At 42.8% G+C, this 16,452-nt stretch overlaps 1 protein-coding gene across 1 annotated transcript; it reads left to right on the top strand.

The window, feature by feature from the left end:
- Positions 1 to 724: 724 nt before the first annotated feature.
- On the top strand, positions 725 to 4,590 carry Rtp4 (receptor transporter protein 4). Its single transcript, XM_029556138.1, is given in 4 exon segments — positions 725 to 811; positions 2,264 to 2,380; positions 2,382 to 2,425; positions 3,865 to 4,590. Coding segments are annotated over 4 exon segments (816 nt in total). The 3' UTR covers positions 4,433 to 4,590.
- Positions 4,591 to 16,452: the final 11,862 nt, after the last annotated feature.

A 16,452-nucleotide genomic window follows, 5' to 3' on the forward strand; every position in this document is an offset into this window, starting at 1 on the left:
GAGAGTTTATAGAATAGAATATCCAGTCTAGCTCCCAAAGAGGTCACATTAAAGCTTAGAAGGCCCAGAAGACAGACTTCTGTTTCCAACATGGAAGCAGTAGTGGGGTTCTAAGGATCACGTGTCCCACTTGCTCTATAGCATCCATTTGACGAAACTCCAGGGGGCCAACCTTGCTTTCTGGAATTTCAGATGGAATTAGCTGTGAACTTAAAAGAGGAGGCAGCTCAATCCCTGACCCCCAAAACAGTTCTTCACTCTATTCTACCTCAGAGAGGTATCTCATGTCACAGCTTGTATTCTTCCTGTAGGACAATTTACATATGAAAGTAGAGGTTGATTGCAGACCCAAGGCTTCAAAAACTGAATCCTGTTTCTAAACATCAAAGAAAGGACCTCACAGTCTGGACATGGCTACCTATACAACTTGCTGAGGCAGCTGGCTAACTGGGAAAGAAGGATTCTCACTAGGCTTATAAGCAACAACTGTAGTCACATACTCATGAAACTCATCAAAGAGAAACAGGGTCCTAGTAGATAAGGTCTTGTAGAAAAGCCATGCATCCATTTGAAGCTAGTTAGTACAGCCCTGAGGGCTAGCACCCTATTTCTATTTGCTTGGGTTTGTGAGTATATAAATACCACTGTTCATTCTAAGCTTCATATAGCCCTCAAAGGCCTCAAAGGAGGTAAACAGTCAGTCATCCCCCTTCTGTATCAACACATGTACAATCTGCAACAACAAGGTGAAGGTGACGGCCTCACTGAAATGTCTCCCACACAGCAGTCCTTTGTGCAGCCTGTTCTCTTGGTATGATACCCAGGTCCTAGGGAGTCTCTCTCTAGCCCAAACTACTGAGTTAGGGATTTACTACTCTCCTCTGGCTCCAGTGCCTGTGCTAACCTTTAATCTGCAATCTTCAATTTGATAACGAAAAGTTATATTACAACTTTTTGTATTCATACATAATCTTATTTTAGGCTTATATTATTTTAAAGTTTCTTTTGTTTCACTTACTAGAGAGATACCTTGAAATATAACCCTGGGATGCTTTACTATGTTTTATTGCTCTGTGATGTTTTCACTACCATGGGATGTTTTATTACTCCATAATATCTTGAAGCCCTGTGATGCTTTCCATTCACTATGCCTGTGGATACAGTGAAACAAAGAGAATAGAAAGTTCACCAAATGGTTTAATGGGGCACCTGGTCCAATTAGCCCAAGAAAAGTGTAGATCAAACATGCCAGATACCTAAACTTCTGCCAATGGTATCTGTTTTTGTAAACTACAGTGACCACAACTATTTAACCTATCCTAGCCCAATTAGCCTGGCTAGATATAGCTCAAAAGGCAGCAGATGTCCTGACTTGTGCCTGGGATATTTACTTTGTAAACCATGATGACTCAGTGAACTCAGGAAAAAATTTTCCTGAGATAATGTGTCCCATCATGAAAAGAAACATAGGGCTGGGGTGCCAGCCATAAAATGATGATGTAAAAATGCCTACTTAACCCCCATCTGTACTTCTGTTTAAGGCAAAGGAAATCTTGAAGGCTTCTGGGATCACATGCATGAGACTGAATAAACTAGCTTTCCAACTCTCTCTTTGTAAATGCTTGATCTCTTAGGTGTTTGAAGAACTTTTCCATAACATCTTCAAAGAATGAGTGGCATGGGTGTGCAGAAACTTCACGTTTGGGAGTCACATAGACCAGGTTTAAGCTTATCCCTGTTTGCTTACCTGTACCTTGGGCAAGGTTTGCCAGCTCCAGCATGTCTTACATGTAAAACACTCTCTGGGGACTTGCAAGGCGAATTTTCAGGTGCACCAGGTGACTGGGGAAGGCATCCACCTTCAGCTCCCCTCGGAGCTCCACAAGGTCGCTTGCATCTGTAAGGAAACACACCGTTTCTTAGTCACTGGGGGACTCCTTTACTGCAGTCCTTGCCTAGTGCTTTGCCTACAATAAAAATTACAAAAATTCAAATGAAAGGTAATGTGCCCTAGAATGCGGAGCCCAGCTTGGATCTCCCGGCAATTCTCAGCAAGGCTCTTTATGAAAGCCAAAAAACACTGCCGCCCTCTGTCTTTTCAACAAAGAACTGTTCCCTGCGCTTTGGAAACTGAAAGTTAAAACAGGGTGAGGGAGCTGAATGAATCAAGAAACCAAAACTGTTCTCTTTTTTTCCTCCTAGAATTAGGCAAAACAGCAAGCTGCTCACTAAGCAGGGAACCGCATCGTGAACCTCTGAGAAGGAGAGTATTGCTCTAGATACCAGTACATGGGAGCAGACGTTTCAAGGACTGATCCAGCAGGAGAAACCTTGGGCCAAGTGGACCTTGCCGTTGGATAAGAACATTGTGCCACATGGTGGGGGCTCTTGGGTGAAAGCTGTACGAGCAGAGAGCACTTGGCAGGTGAGTCAGGTCTGGGCAGCTGGTCCTCCTGAAAGCCTCAGTGAGAACAGAGGTTCAGCAGAGTACTGATCTAGTGCTCCGACAGCTGTGACTCAGTTCCCCAGCAATTTATGGTCATTATGCTCTTTAGGGTCCCCTAGACGCCAAGCTTCCATCTTGTTTTTTTCTTTTACTAAATAAATTCCTGGAAGTCTTTGAAGAATGTCTCCAGGTTCCCTGAGTCTGCTCTCTTACTCTGTTGTTACTGGAGTCCCAGTCAGAAAAGACCTGGCTTTGGGTCCAGCTGCTCACACCTCTTACCAAGGGAAAAACCACATAAAATATATAAAGTGGTAAAATGGATTTATTGACACTTTAAGTCCAAACTGGGGACACAGCTATTCTGTCTGCCTCTGCCTTCCACACAGTAGTGTGACAGTTTAAAGAAAGGATGAGACAAAATCAGCATGGATATGTTGCCAGGAACTTTAGGGTTGTCTTGCTGCAGTTGCCAGATCCTACAAGGGAAATTGTGGTCCTATCTTGGGGTCATTGATCTCAATAAAAAAAATTTAAAAATAGACTCAGATGGAAGCAGAGGACAATTTTATTAGCATTTAAAAGAGAAAACCATAGGGCAGATGAGCTGTAAATCTCAGCAGCTGCCTGAAGAAAGGGAATGGCGAAGGAAAGTAGCCTTATCCTTAAAGCCAGGACCGGCATGTAGTAGAGAAACAAGGCACATGGTGGTGAGGGAGACTTTAGAGAAAGTGTGAATTCAGAGGGTCAGCAAAAGCATGCTTTGAACAGAGACAGAAAGAGAAAAGGAAGCTACGATATTCTGAGCAATTCAGAAAGGTGGACAGGCTTAAGATGAAGCCTGATGGTGGTAGCCCTGTGAGTTACTACACTGGGAGCAGGAATTCTGGGAAGGAAAATTGTCTACTGGAGGTGATGTGCGTGTAGATGTAGATTATCATGGTTGGTTTCAAATGACCTAGGATGGGAAACCACTTGTGCTGTATATTCGAAGCAAGCTGTATATACCTTTTATCATTCGGTTTTCTTAGCTGGATATAGGGCATATGAGGAATGACTTAAAGATAAAATGAGATAACACCGAAAGGCATCAATTAGTGTGTGTCTCACAATGCTAGTAGTTTATAGATTTTGTGTTACCATAATGAAGAAAAAATTTCACTACAGATAGTAGACATTCTCTTTCAAGACTTCTACAGGTTTTTTTTTTGTTGTTGTTGTTGTTGTTGTTTTTTACTAGCAGAGAGTCAGACTCAGTGGTTAACAAGAAATTATCTAAAACACAATGCCCCTTGCTCCTGTTTGTTTGTGGCTTGATCAGTCCAAACCACATGACGTTTTCCACCTTGACAGGGATTCTAGAGACAAACCAGTTCCCTTCAGGTCAACAATCGGCTGAGGCTTCTTCCTTCTGCCCACAGGTGCCAGTGTTCCATATGCAACTGAAGCTGGACTTCTGTTCAAGTGAAGATCCTGTGCCATATGTACTGGAAGCCCTGGAACTCTCAGGGCCAGGTACTTATGCAGAGTTTTGCTCAGAGATGCCAGAAGTGTTCCAGGTCTCAATTTGAGAATCCCAAGTTCCCCAAGAAGAGTGTCACAGGGATTCTGAAGGAGTTGGTGGAGTATATTCTTGAGAGATACCAAGGGCATGGCTGCAGGAAGATGCCTGAGACTAGGAAGGTACTTTTGGAGGAGAAGGTACCTTTGGATGGGCTCCATGACATGGGCAATTGTGAGGCATGCATCCTGGGCTACCATGTAAGAGGCTCTGGAAAACACAAAGCAAAACCATCCCTACCACCTTCACTAAAAACACCTAGTTACTCATCTCAGTTTGGCAATTTCCTTTATGAAGAGCCTGGTGAGTCCCAAAGTCCAGCTCAATGGATCTTGATTTTCTTTCTCGTCATTTTCTTTCTTTGTGTCCTTATTTTTGATGCATGTATTAGAAAATGGGCTCTGTCATCTTTCATTTTACTTCCATGATTATCAGTAAACTGTCATTTTAACATGACAGAGAATTTTTGATTTGAGATCAAGGAAGATCAAGTTTATGGAATGAGGCTGGTTTCCTGGACATTCTCTGAAAATAGCTCAAAGCATGACTCACATAGTGGACCCAATAATAAACATGCATTGAATCACCGAATGGCCTTCATTCATTCACATGTTCGTTTATTATCAGACTATGTTAATCACATCTTGACAAGAAATAGTGGTCATGGGCACTATCAGAAGTTACTGTGGCAGGCTGAATCATGCTCTCCCATGAAAAATGTTCTTACCCTAATCTCTAGGATATGTGAATATGTTATATAATGCCAAAGAATGGACTTTGTAGACATGATTAATTAAAAAATCATGAGGTAGATAATTTTGCATGATCTAGATGAAGAATAATGTCTTCTTCTTCTTCTTCTTCTTCTTATTATTATTATTTTATCTTAAGGGTCCCCCCCAAAAAAAACCCCACATGTATTGAAGGCTTGGTCCCCAGATGATGGTGTTATTGGGAGGTGGTGAAACACTTAGGATGTGGACTTAGAGGAGATGGGTCATTGGGAGCATGTTATTTTATTATTTTATTTTATCTTATTATTTTGAGACAGTGTCTCTCCATAGCCCCAGCTGGCCTGGAATTCACTATGTAGACCAGGCTGGCCTGGAACTCGCAGAGACTCATCTGCTTCGTGAGTGCTAGGATTAAAAGCATGTGCCACCATGCCCAGCTTAAATATTTTATTTATTATTTTCATTTTACGTGTATGAGTGTTTGCTTCCATGTATGTAAACGTACATATGTTGTGCAATACCCATGGAAGCCAGAAGAGGGAATTGGATCCCCTGGAACTAGAGTTACAGATAGTTGTTAGCTACCATGTGCATTCTGGGAACCAAACCCAGGTCCTCTTCAAAAGTGCTCAGTGCTCTTAACCACTGAGCCATCTCACCAGCCCCAGGGGGCATGTTCTTGGAAAGCATATTGAGGCCATCCCTCCTTCCCCTCTCTTTTCTTACTTCCTGGCCACCCAGGAGGTGAGCAGCCAGCTCTGCCACGTACTCAACATCATAATGTTCTGCCTCCTGACAGTCTCCAAAGCAACAGGGTCAAGTAACCACGAGCTAAAATGTCTGCAACTTGGAGTCAAAATAAATACTCCCTCCTTTAAATTGATTTCTCTCAGGTATCTGGGCGTACATGTCAGGTATCTGGGCATACATGTCAGGTATCTGGGCGTACATGTCAGGTATCTGGACGTACATGTCAGGTATCTGGGCATACATGTCAGGTATCTGGGTGTACATGTCAGGTATCTGGACGTACATGTCAGGTATCTGGGCATACATGTCAGGTATCTGGGCGTACATGTCAGGTATCTGGACGTACATGTCAGGTATCTGGGCATACATGTCAGGTATCTGGACGTACATGTCAGGTATCTGGGGGTACATGTCAGGTATCTGGGCGTACATGTCAGGTATCTGGGCATACATGTCAGGTATCTGGACATACATGTCAGGTATCTGGGCGTACATGTCAGGTATCTGGGGGTACATGTCCTTATAAGAGGGAGGCAATAAGGAAACATCTGGAAAGGAGATGTGAGGATAGAACCACAGGTTGGAGTGATGTGTTCTGAAGATGAAGGGAGGGGTCACCATCAAAGGTAGAGGTAAGCTTTCAGAAGCTCAAGCAGGTGAGGAAACGGAACCTCCAGAAGAAACCAATCTTGCTGTGGCATGTATGTGGGTACATGCATGCCATAGCGTGTGTGGAGGTCAGAGGACAATTTGGGGGAGTTGATTCTTTTTTTCCACCGTGTGTGTTCCTGGGATCATATTGTCAGGTGTGGTGGCAGGTGCTTTTACCAGCCAAGCCTTTTCGCTGGCCCATCATCACATGACTTCGGCTTAGTGAGAATGACTTTGGACTTCTGACCTCCAGAACTATGTGATAGTTCAACAGCAACAGGAAACCAAAATAATTATCGCTATCACAGAAGGAGTCAGGTTTTAGGTATGCCTCAGTTTTTATGGAAAAAAGAGCATAAATTTATTAGAAATATTAACCCTTCCTACCCCCTATTGTCCTCCCCTCCTGTGAAACCCACTCGGATGTCCTCTAACCGGCTGATTCCCTTTGATTTGATGCTATCTGGAGCTATCACATTCTCATGCTTCTTTTGGGATTGGTTGAGAAGCATGCAAGAACTTGGCAATCCTGGGATGCCATGATAGACCACTGTATCTTTTCCTTCTAGCTCCGTCTGTCTGCTAGGCATTTCTGTGTGGCTGCCACACTGTTTCGGATATATTACCATGTCTAAAAACAAGCTCACCAGAATGTCTGACCTTCCTGTCTGTCACCCAAGCTCCTCACCTCAGTAATGTCTCACTGCCTCCACCTTCGTCATTGTCACTTCTGTTGTAAGTTGTTCCTGTCTCCACCCTCCATGTTTCCCTATTGTTCCTTCTCACTACTTAGTCCAGAATTACTCAATAACTAAGAGTTCTGCATTTTATCCACAGGCAATGAGGAGTGATTTTGAGATTTTTAGATACTTTTTTATGTGTATGAGTGTGTTGCCTGCATGTGTATAAATGCACCCATGTCATGCAATGCTTGCGGAGGTCAGAAAGTGGCATTGGATCCCCCTGGAACTGGAGCTACAGATGGTTGTTAGCCCCCATGTGGGTGCTGGGAATCGAACCTGGATTCTCTGCAAGAGCAGCCAGTGCTCTGAGCCACTGAACCATCTCTCCAGCTGCATGTAATTTTGGAAATTTGTAGACATGAACAATTTGAGTAGAACCGCATGGTAAAACACTGTATACTTCAGGGAAGCAATGGTAAATAGACCAGGACAGTGGCTTGCAACACGACAGTGGTAAGCTCAGAAAGAGGCCCTGGGAGACAAAGAATATCCTAAAGTAATTTTAACAGTGAAGCATAAGAAGCCAAAAATCTTGATGACAAAAATATATTTCCATTTCCTGTCAGGCCACCCCTACCATTCTCTATTCAGGCCCCTCTCCCAAACCACCATGCTGACTTTGTGTCTTGTTTCCTTAACCCTTCACTTCTTTCACAGAAAATAGCAGCCTAGAGGCTTCATTTATAACCTGGTTGTGCTCAAGCTGGCTCAGCATTATCCTTCCCTGGGACTCAATTTCTCCATGTGAAAAACAGGCTAAGATAAAATACAGAGGATTGAACCCAGCCATTTACCTTTGGTCTCTCTCAAAACACTGAATGACAGTAAAAAAGGGAAAAAGATCAAAAAGCAAAAGCAAGTGGCAGTAACGGATCAGGCAGAGCAGAGAGATCAAGAATAGAAGTTAAGAACGGGAAAACCAAAATGCAAATTTATGTGTCACTTTTAGAAAGGCTCTGAAACTATAGGCAGCTGTAAAGAGAGACACAGGAAGACTGAACAAAAGGACCAGTGGAAAGCCTTTCAAACAAGTATTTCCCACCCTCCTTCCATGAAGGGATTCTGTGCTTTGTAAATTCCCCAGGGGAAAGGGGGCCACCCAGTTCCATTTCCATCTAATCATCAGAATGGCGACTTTAGCTGCTGGTATCTTAGATGTGACCGGTTCTAGCTGGACATGGTCTTTTTGCTGAATTCTCACCATAGCAGCTCTTAACCTACAGGCTAAAGAACGAATGAGAGTCTTGACCGACCATCTGACCAATGGATGGGGGCACATGCATTTCAACTGTACTTTTGAGGACTAGGAAAATGATTCCTTGGTAAATCCACGGAAGCAGGGAAACGTCTGAGAGACTGGCCTGAAGCAAGAGTCCTTTTCTTACCTCAGTCCCAATCTCACAGCAGGCCCTTTGCTCCACGTGCTCAGGAAGCATTAATCGATCCAAGCCTTGACTCCAAGCTTTCTCAAGATGCCTGGGGATTCTGAACATTCCCCTGGGATGTAGTTACCTAAATAAATGTCTACTTGTTCACCTGGGGAGGGACTGGAGGCTCTTCCTGCTAAGGAGCCATTTGGCATTTTAGTCAGTGAGTTATTGAAAACTGGCTCAGGTCTTAATTGAAGATGTAGTCTGGATCTTTTAAATCAGGTCAGTTGCTCTGTGACTCCTTACCACCCATATTTTTTTTCTTTTGATTGTATAAATTAAAAAATACCCTTACTAGAGTCCTACTTATTTGCTCATACAGTGGGAATCTTTAAGATTAGTCCATAAGGCCCAATATCCAAATAATATGAGCCCCAGAAAGTGAAGGCAGAAATGAAGGGAAGGAAATTATAAAGTAAATCATCTAAAAATTTCTCCTAGAATTGGAGGATAGGACTTCCTGATGGGAAGGCATTATGATTTGAATCTTAAATTCCACTGTGTTATGAATGCTTGGTCTCTGGTTCGTAGTGCTATTTTTAAACTCTGGGGTACCTTTAGGAGGTGGGTCTGACAAGCAGAAGTAGGTCACTAAGGGCAGGCCTTGGAAGGTTATCCCTACCCTATTTCTTATCATGTGAGCAAACGTTTTCCCCAGGCCATGGACATAACCCATCTACCTACCTTCCCCACCAAAAAAAATTTGAATCCCTCTGAATTGTGGGTGAAATAAATATCTTCTCCTTTGTTGCTATCAAGTTTTTTTGTGACATCAGTGCACAAGTAACTAACTGGGAAGGGCTCACTGAATTGCTGGCTTTACAATGAATGAACAGAGTTGCACCAAGACAAATCATTCTGAGATTTCTGACCCCGGCTGTCAAGAAGAGGCGTAGATCTTTGTGTATGTGTAATCTGTGTAATGACTTTCTCTTTTGCATCAGTTTTTCTGTGTTTTTGCCCCTGCCTTTCATATTAAAGGGTTTCCTCAATGATCAAATAATTCTTCTCTCAAATATGACGCTACAATGCTGATTGGAATACTGAAATCAGAAATCAGCCTTCAGAGTTCTAAGGGAAAATTATTTCCATTAGAACATTCCATACTCAAGACAAAATTTGAATAAATGAAGATATAGAATCAGTTTCATTTTCAGATACTCAAAAAGCAGAAAAGTTACCTCCTTTGCTTGTTCCTGTTTTCAGGAAGTTTCTAGAAAATCTGCTCCCAAAAGACAAGGCTCTGCCAAATCACATGGCTCTGTGGCGAGGGTGTCCTCACTGTGTGGGGATGAACGTGTGCAGGGCAGGAAGTCACCAACAGAGTTGTTAGGAAGACACCTTTGCTGTCAGAATTCCACAGCCAGTCTCAGGAATACCAGCTAATGGCCAGTCTAGAAGAAGAACATTTGGATAGGAGCAGGCTCCAGGAGGGTATGTCCCCAAGGGAAAACCAAAGGTAACTCAGAAGTACCAGGTGCATTTCAATTCATGAAGAGAAGTTTATACCGCCAAAAAATTGTAGATCAGACAGACAGAAAACAAGAGAATCAGTATAAATCAAGGCAACTATTAACACGAGAGGCTAAAAAAGTTATAGCAGTAAACAAATTGTTATTAATAAAGTACTCTACATAGCTTAGGTCTGAATAATATTCATATATGGATTTACCAAAACTAAGGTTTAAGGCAGTTGAATGAAGAGAAGCATACCTAAGTAGGGCTGAGGGTGTAAAAAGATGATAAGAAATCAGTGGTTAATATCAAAAACCAAAAACATCAAGAAACAGAAACGTGTAGCTAAGTATCAGAAGAAAAAGCTAAACAAGAGCAAATTAATAGCTTTAAGGGGTAAAAGTGGAAGTTTAGCATGACAAGAAAGGTTGATTTTTGTAATAAGCATTGTAGGGCAGTATGTTTTAATTTAATCATTCAATCAATCAATCAATCAATCAGTCAATCAATCAATCAATCAATTTGCCTGCCTCTGTCTCCTGAGCACTGGGATTACATTTCTTAAACGATACACACATATAGCTGTGATACAACTTTTAAAAAATGATAGCTCAGTAGATGTTTCGGACTCTTCTGTGTGCGTCTCCCTGTTTACGCTGCACACCCCAGTGTGCCCTCTAGGCTCTCTTTTCCCTGTTCCTTTTCTCCTCCTTCCTTATTTTCTCTCACTCCACTTCAACTACAATTTAGATGTGATTACACTTGCAGAATTTTTAGGTGGAAAGATGTTTAATTTGCCAACAATGGAAAGATCCTAGACTCCTAGACTTACACTGTTGCTTAAGATCTAAGTCAGTTATTTCCAGATGACTCTCAAAATGGTTAATTCTGATTGCAAACTTGATTGGATTAAAAAGTAACTGGGACATCAATGAGGCACACCTTCGGGTGTGTCTGTGAAGGTGTTCATTGAGAATGAAAGACCCGTCCTGAATGTGCGCAGCATCATCCCGTGGGTTAGGATCTGGGATTAGATGAAAAGGGAAAGTGGAGGAAGCCAGCCCAGCATGGATATTTCCCTCTCTGCCTCATGATTGGTGCTGTGGACTAAGAGATTCCCATCACCATGCCTTCCCTGGTATGATAGACTGCGATCTTCTGAACTGTGAGCCAAAGTAAGCCTTTCCTCCATTAAATTGTTTTTTGGGGGGATATTTGGTCACATTGAGTAGAAGAGTAACTAAGACAACAGTCAGAGACAGCAGAGGTTGGGCTCCACCATAGGTAATAAAGTGTTCTATTGACTATAGAGCATTTTAAATCAATAACAAAACTTATAAAATGTGTCTCTTTCATTACCACCCTATGCCATCAGTTCTCAGCAACTCACTCAGGAGTGACAAGGGCCCAGCATAGGCTGGCAGCCTGGGAAGAATTTGCATAATGGGGGATTAACTTGATTCCTAAAGTAATGGATTGGGACATTACTGGAGGGGGGAAATGCCAGTAGTACCCACTGAACCATCAGTGAGCTTTATCAGTCAGGCCAGGCAGCTAATCTGGGATATGAAACAGAAACATATTTTATTTTGTGACTATTGTAAGTGCCAAACTGATTCTCAAGCCAACAGACATCTGACCTGAGCAGGCTCAGTAGAAGCTACTATTAACAAGATCAGTCATCCTCCACAGAAATGAAAAAGGCTTTTCATGTTTTGCTCATTAATTATAGCCCAAGGCCAAAAGCTGTGGATTTCAAGGGATACTAAATGCAGTTCCGGGTCTCTCCTCAAGCACCTTTCATGTTCTTTGGCCTCACATGCACATCACATGTTCACCCTGGTGAGCAGGGCACTTTTAGCTAGAGCATGAGATCCCAAACACCCTCAGGCCAAAGGCAGAAGGAGAGGAGCCTCTGGAGACTTGGAAGGACAGATTCATCAGCTGTCAGTCAGAAGTGATTTTTCTAGAGAAATTCTGGCCCATGCCTGGCAGCAGAATGCAAGGAGTAGCTATTTGACCCTACACCTCAGCTGGGACCCAAAGGCGCAGGTTTCCACTTAAAGATGTCAAAATGTGAGCACTCAGGGGGTAATCATCTGGCACGAGTATTAAATTAAAGGTGCAGATGCAGAACTAGGAATGTCCCAAGTCTGTAATGGGAACCAGGGGGTGGTGGGGAAGACGAGGTAGAGGAATGGGAGTAAATTGGGCAAAGCAAAACAACATATTGTGGTTTCTAGGCACTTCCAAACAGCCTCAGAATTGCTGAAGGCCTTAAAGTCTTCTAATGTGCGTGGGGGGCTGGCGAGCTGGGATATGGTATGGTCACGATTCTGACTACAGAAACAGAATAAATGGCCTTTCTCTGAAAACCCTAAGATTTGGGAAAGAGGTAACTTTGTGGTTCAAATACCTTCATGTAAGCTCTTAGAGACACTCTAGTCCTAACCCATCACTAGGCAATAAAATCAAACCCATGAGGCAGAACCAAGTTGTTTTATACAGATAGTAAGTGAACACATTTTAGAGATTTTGTTGAACTCATTAATTAATGAAGAAACAGTAACATTTAAAACTGGCCCAAAGGGCATTTCAGGAGCTAGGCATTTACAAGCGATATAATGACTTGCCTGGTCATAAGTTATACAAAAAGTGGTTTATGTTTTTTAACAGGGTCATAAATTGTAACATTTGGAGCTATTAGTCATACTAGGCAGAAATTATTAGCATTTATATGGAACAAAAATGGTAAGTGATCCTTTGCAGTGAAGGAAAATAGAGCAGTAAATACAGGTTAAGTCCAGCACCTAACAGTCTCTCTGGCCTATTTCTAAGTGTATTATTAATTATATTTCCATCACTGCGGAAAATATCTAACAGAAACCAAATTAGAGAAGAAAAGATTTGTTGTGGGTTCTGGTGTCAAAGGTGTCAGTCCTTGGTTCCTTGTTTTCATTGTTTCTGGGGAAGCAGAAAATCATGGCAAGGAGCATGTTGTGGGGAACCTCAAGGTGGCTGAGGAAGAGAGGAGGGAGGAAAGGATCAAGTTGGGGGTGAAGAAAGAGAACATAGACCCTTCTCCTCCTCCATCTCCTCAACACCTCTGTCTCTCTCTCTCTCTCTCTCTCTCTCTCTCTCTCTCTCTCTCTCTCTCTCACACACACACACACACACACACACACAGTGTTCCAATCGCCTGTTCTCAGCAGAAAACCTATAGCCCAGAAGGTTGTATTTTGATTTTGTCACATGGTAGAAGAGCTTAGATGGCTCAGCCCCTCAGCTGTGCTGCATACACCTCTCTCTCTCTCTCTCTCTCTCTCTCTCTCTCTCTCTCCCTCTCCTTTTTTCTCTCCCCTCCTCCTCCTCCTCCCCCTTCTTCCTTCTCAGCTGTAACTTGCCGTGTAGACCAGGTTGGCCTCAAACTCATAGAAATCAACCTGACTCTGCCTCCCAAATACTGGGATTCAAGACATATGCCACCACATCTGGCTTAAAAATTTATTTTTACATTTATTTATTTACTTAGTGTGTATGCGCATGCATGTTTAATGACATGTATGTGGAGGTCAGAGGACAACTTGTCGGAGTTGTTTTTTTTCTTCTACCATGTTGGTTCTGAGATTTGAACTCAGGTCTCCAGGCCTCCAGGCTTGGCAACAAGCCCCTTTACTGGCTGAGCCATACAGCCTGTCCTCAAAATACACTCTTGAAGGGTACATGCTCAGTGGCCTACTTCGTCTAACTAGGCCCCATCTCTTAAAAGTCCCACCATTTCTGATAACCCATTAAGCGATGATTCCATTGCTGGATTAATCTGTTGGCAAAGCTGAGCCCTGAAGATCCAATTACCTCCCCAAAGGTCCCGATTCTAAACACTGGTGAACTGGGGACCAAGTTTTAACACACCAACTTTGGAGGAGGGAGGGGCATTTCAGATCTACACTGTAATACCAAGTGTCAGTCTTTAATAATTTGTCCATGGTAATAGTGGTAACTGAAGCAGAGAAGATATAAGAAGATAGCTGAAACCTTATTATGCTTCACCCAATACTTTTGTCTTTACAATACAGTCAGGAAGGTCAAGACATTGAAGAGCTAAGTTGTCACATGTAGAAGGGAGAACGCCAAGAAATGGTGCAGTTACTACTCCTGCTCAGCCTGCCCACCCTCCCTAAGGTGTGGCTTGTGCAAACACTGACCTGTGAGCTCAAACCCAGTTCTTGTGCCCATTCTCCAAGCCTGAGGCACAGGCTTACTCTTTTGCCCTTCAAGCACCCTTCAGGATCCTGTGGCCAACCTCCACCATTCATGCACTCTTCTCACACTCAGCTCCCAGGGAGCCTTGTTGGGACCTGCAACTTCCCTTTCACGTCTGTGAATGTTTATCTTCAGTCATTTGGCTGGGCTCCTCAATGAGGTTCTGCAGGAGATTCAAAAATGACACCTCTTCTGAATATTTAACCAACCGAATTAAAGTGCTTGGTGTGCTTGGTTGGTACAGGTGGCCTCTGCAGTCCTTTCTGTTTTTAAATTCAGAACTTTTGTAACAGTTTACTCCCCTGGGTGGGAGTGATGGCTTTCACATGGAACCTAGAAAGTCTGGGAGGGTTGGAGCTAATGTATTTGGGGCTTCAAGAAAGTTCAAATTGGGGCTGGAGAGATTGCTCAGTGGTTAAGAACACTGGTTATTCTTGCAGAAGACCCGGGTTCAAATCCCAGAACCCACATGTCAGCTAACAACTGTCTGTAACTCAGTTCCAGGGAATCCGACAGCCACAACATAGGTGCACTTACCCACACACAGACAATACATGCATACACATAAAATAAAAACAATAAATAAAATATTAAAAAAAAGAAAGCTCAAATTTCTTGGCTCCTCATCAGAGTGAACATTAGGGTTCTTGTTTTGTGGGGGTGCTTGGGGATGGCTGAGTTACAATTTGCCAAGAGATTGAGGAGCCTGAGGCAAGTAACGCTGAGCTGCTTATCAAAAATGGCGTCTGAACGGACACTGCTTGTTGTTTAGTTCTTGCCAGATCTGTGTGGGTGGCAGAGGCTGAAATAATTTCATTCCCAGAGTCCATCAGCCTTGATGTGTCTCTGTAAGATTGTCTTTTTCAAGGTCTTTTTGATTATTTGTCTGAAATGGAATTCAGGTGGATAAGGAATGGGGTAGGACAGGGTAGCCATTAACCATTCTAAAGAGAACACGAGGAGAATGAGTCAGCTACCCCCACACCCAAATTCTGAGATTTGTTTTTGCATTCTCTTTATCCTTTAAATAAGGAGAAGATAAAACTCTAGAAGAACAAATTGCTCATGGGTAGTCAAATTGAGAATTATCATAATGTATAGTTTAGAGCACAAGTCTGGGATTGAAATGGGGATAGTTTGAAAGTGCTGGGCCAAGATTTCAATAGTTTGCCTTCTCTTTACAGTATGTCAGAGACACAGTATGAAAGATTGCTATTCTACACCTTGAGAAATGACGGCTCAGAGAGGCAATAAAACTTACCTATACTCACACAGCTGTTTGCAGGCATTTATAGGGGATGAGACAGGAGAAACTGAGCTCCAAGATGAGTGAGTGAGCCAGCTTTGAAAGCAAGCCAGTAAGCAGTGTCCCTCCATGGTCTCTGTTTCAATTCATGTCTCCAGGTTCCTGCCCTGAGTGCCTGCCCTGACTTCTCTTAGTGATGAACTGTAAATAAACCTCCCCAAGTTGTTTTTGGTTGTGTTGTTTATAGCGGCAATAGAGAAAAAAACTAGAACGGAAATTGCTACTAGACAGTGGGCTGTTGCAGGGATAGCTCTGACCATGTTTTTAAGATTGATTTAGGAAGTTTTGGAGCTTTGAGCTGGAAAAGCCATTGAGTGCACAGAGGTTAATAAACTGTTGTGGGAACTTGGAAGATAATGCTGAAAACAAGCAGAAGATGGAGGCCTGTCTTGTGAAGTCTCAGGGAACAAAGACTATCAGGGCTATTAGTCTGCAACTTTGCCTTAAAAATACGTGGTTTCTGGTCAAGTGTGACTAAAAAGAGACTACAGCCACTGAAGTAAATAAAGCCTTTGCTCTACTGGGACAGTAGATGTTGGTCACTTGGGGCTGAAAAATCATCTGTGATTAATAAAAACCAGCATCATTGAGTTGAAATCTTTTGGGAACTATCTTCTTGGGGTCCAGACAGAGCCAAGGCTGCACATCAAACTGAAAACTGAACTTCTATTTGGTACTGGTTTTGAAGGCATGAAAGGGTCATGTAGAGAATCTGAGGCTTGGCACTGATCGGTGACAGTGCATCCTCAGCTGAAGTGGAGATACCAATATATTGGGAGATGCCAGAACCATGGGATGACCAACAAGGGCAGTGGCAAGAGTCTACTGGACAAGCTGCATGGGCCACAAATGACGGAAGCAGAGAAGTGGCCCTGTCCAAGCCTTCAGAGTCCAGAAGTTCATGAGTGTCCCAGGTTGTTGGACGCGGAGCTACATTGCTGCACTTTGGTTTTGCTTAAGTGTGTCCAGGTTCTTCTCTTTGGTGATAAGAAGGTATCTAACCTGTTTTCAATTTTAGAGGGACCTACAGATAAGGGACCTTGGATTAAAAATCCAAGAGAACTCGGATTTTTAAATTGTTGAACTTTTAAAGACTGTGGAACTTTTTTATTTTTA

Source organism: Nannospalax galili, unplaced genomic scaffold, assembly GCF_000622305.1.
Source record: "Nannospalax galili isolate Female #2095 unplaced genomic scaffold, S.galili_v1.0 scaffold591, whole genome shotgun sequence".
NCBI classification, from domain to species: domain Eukaryota; kingdom Metazoa; phylum Chordata; class Mammalia; order Rodentia; family Spalacidae; genus Nannospalax; species Nannospalax galili.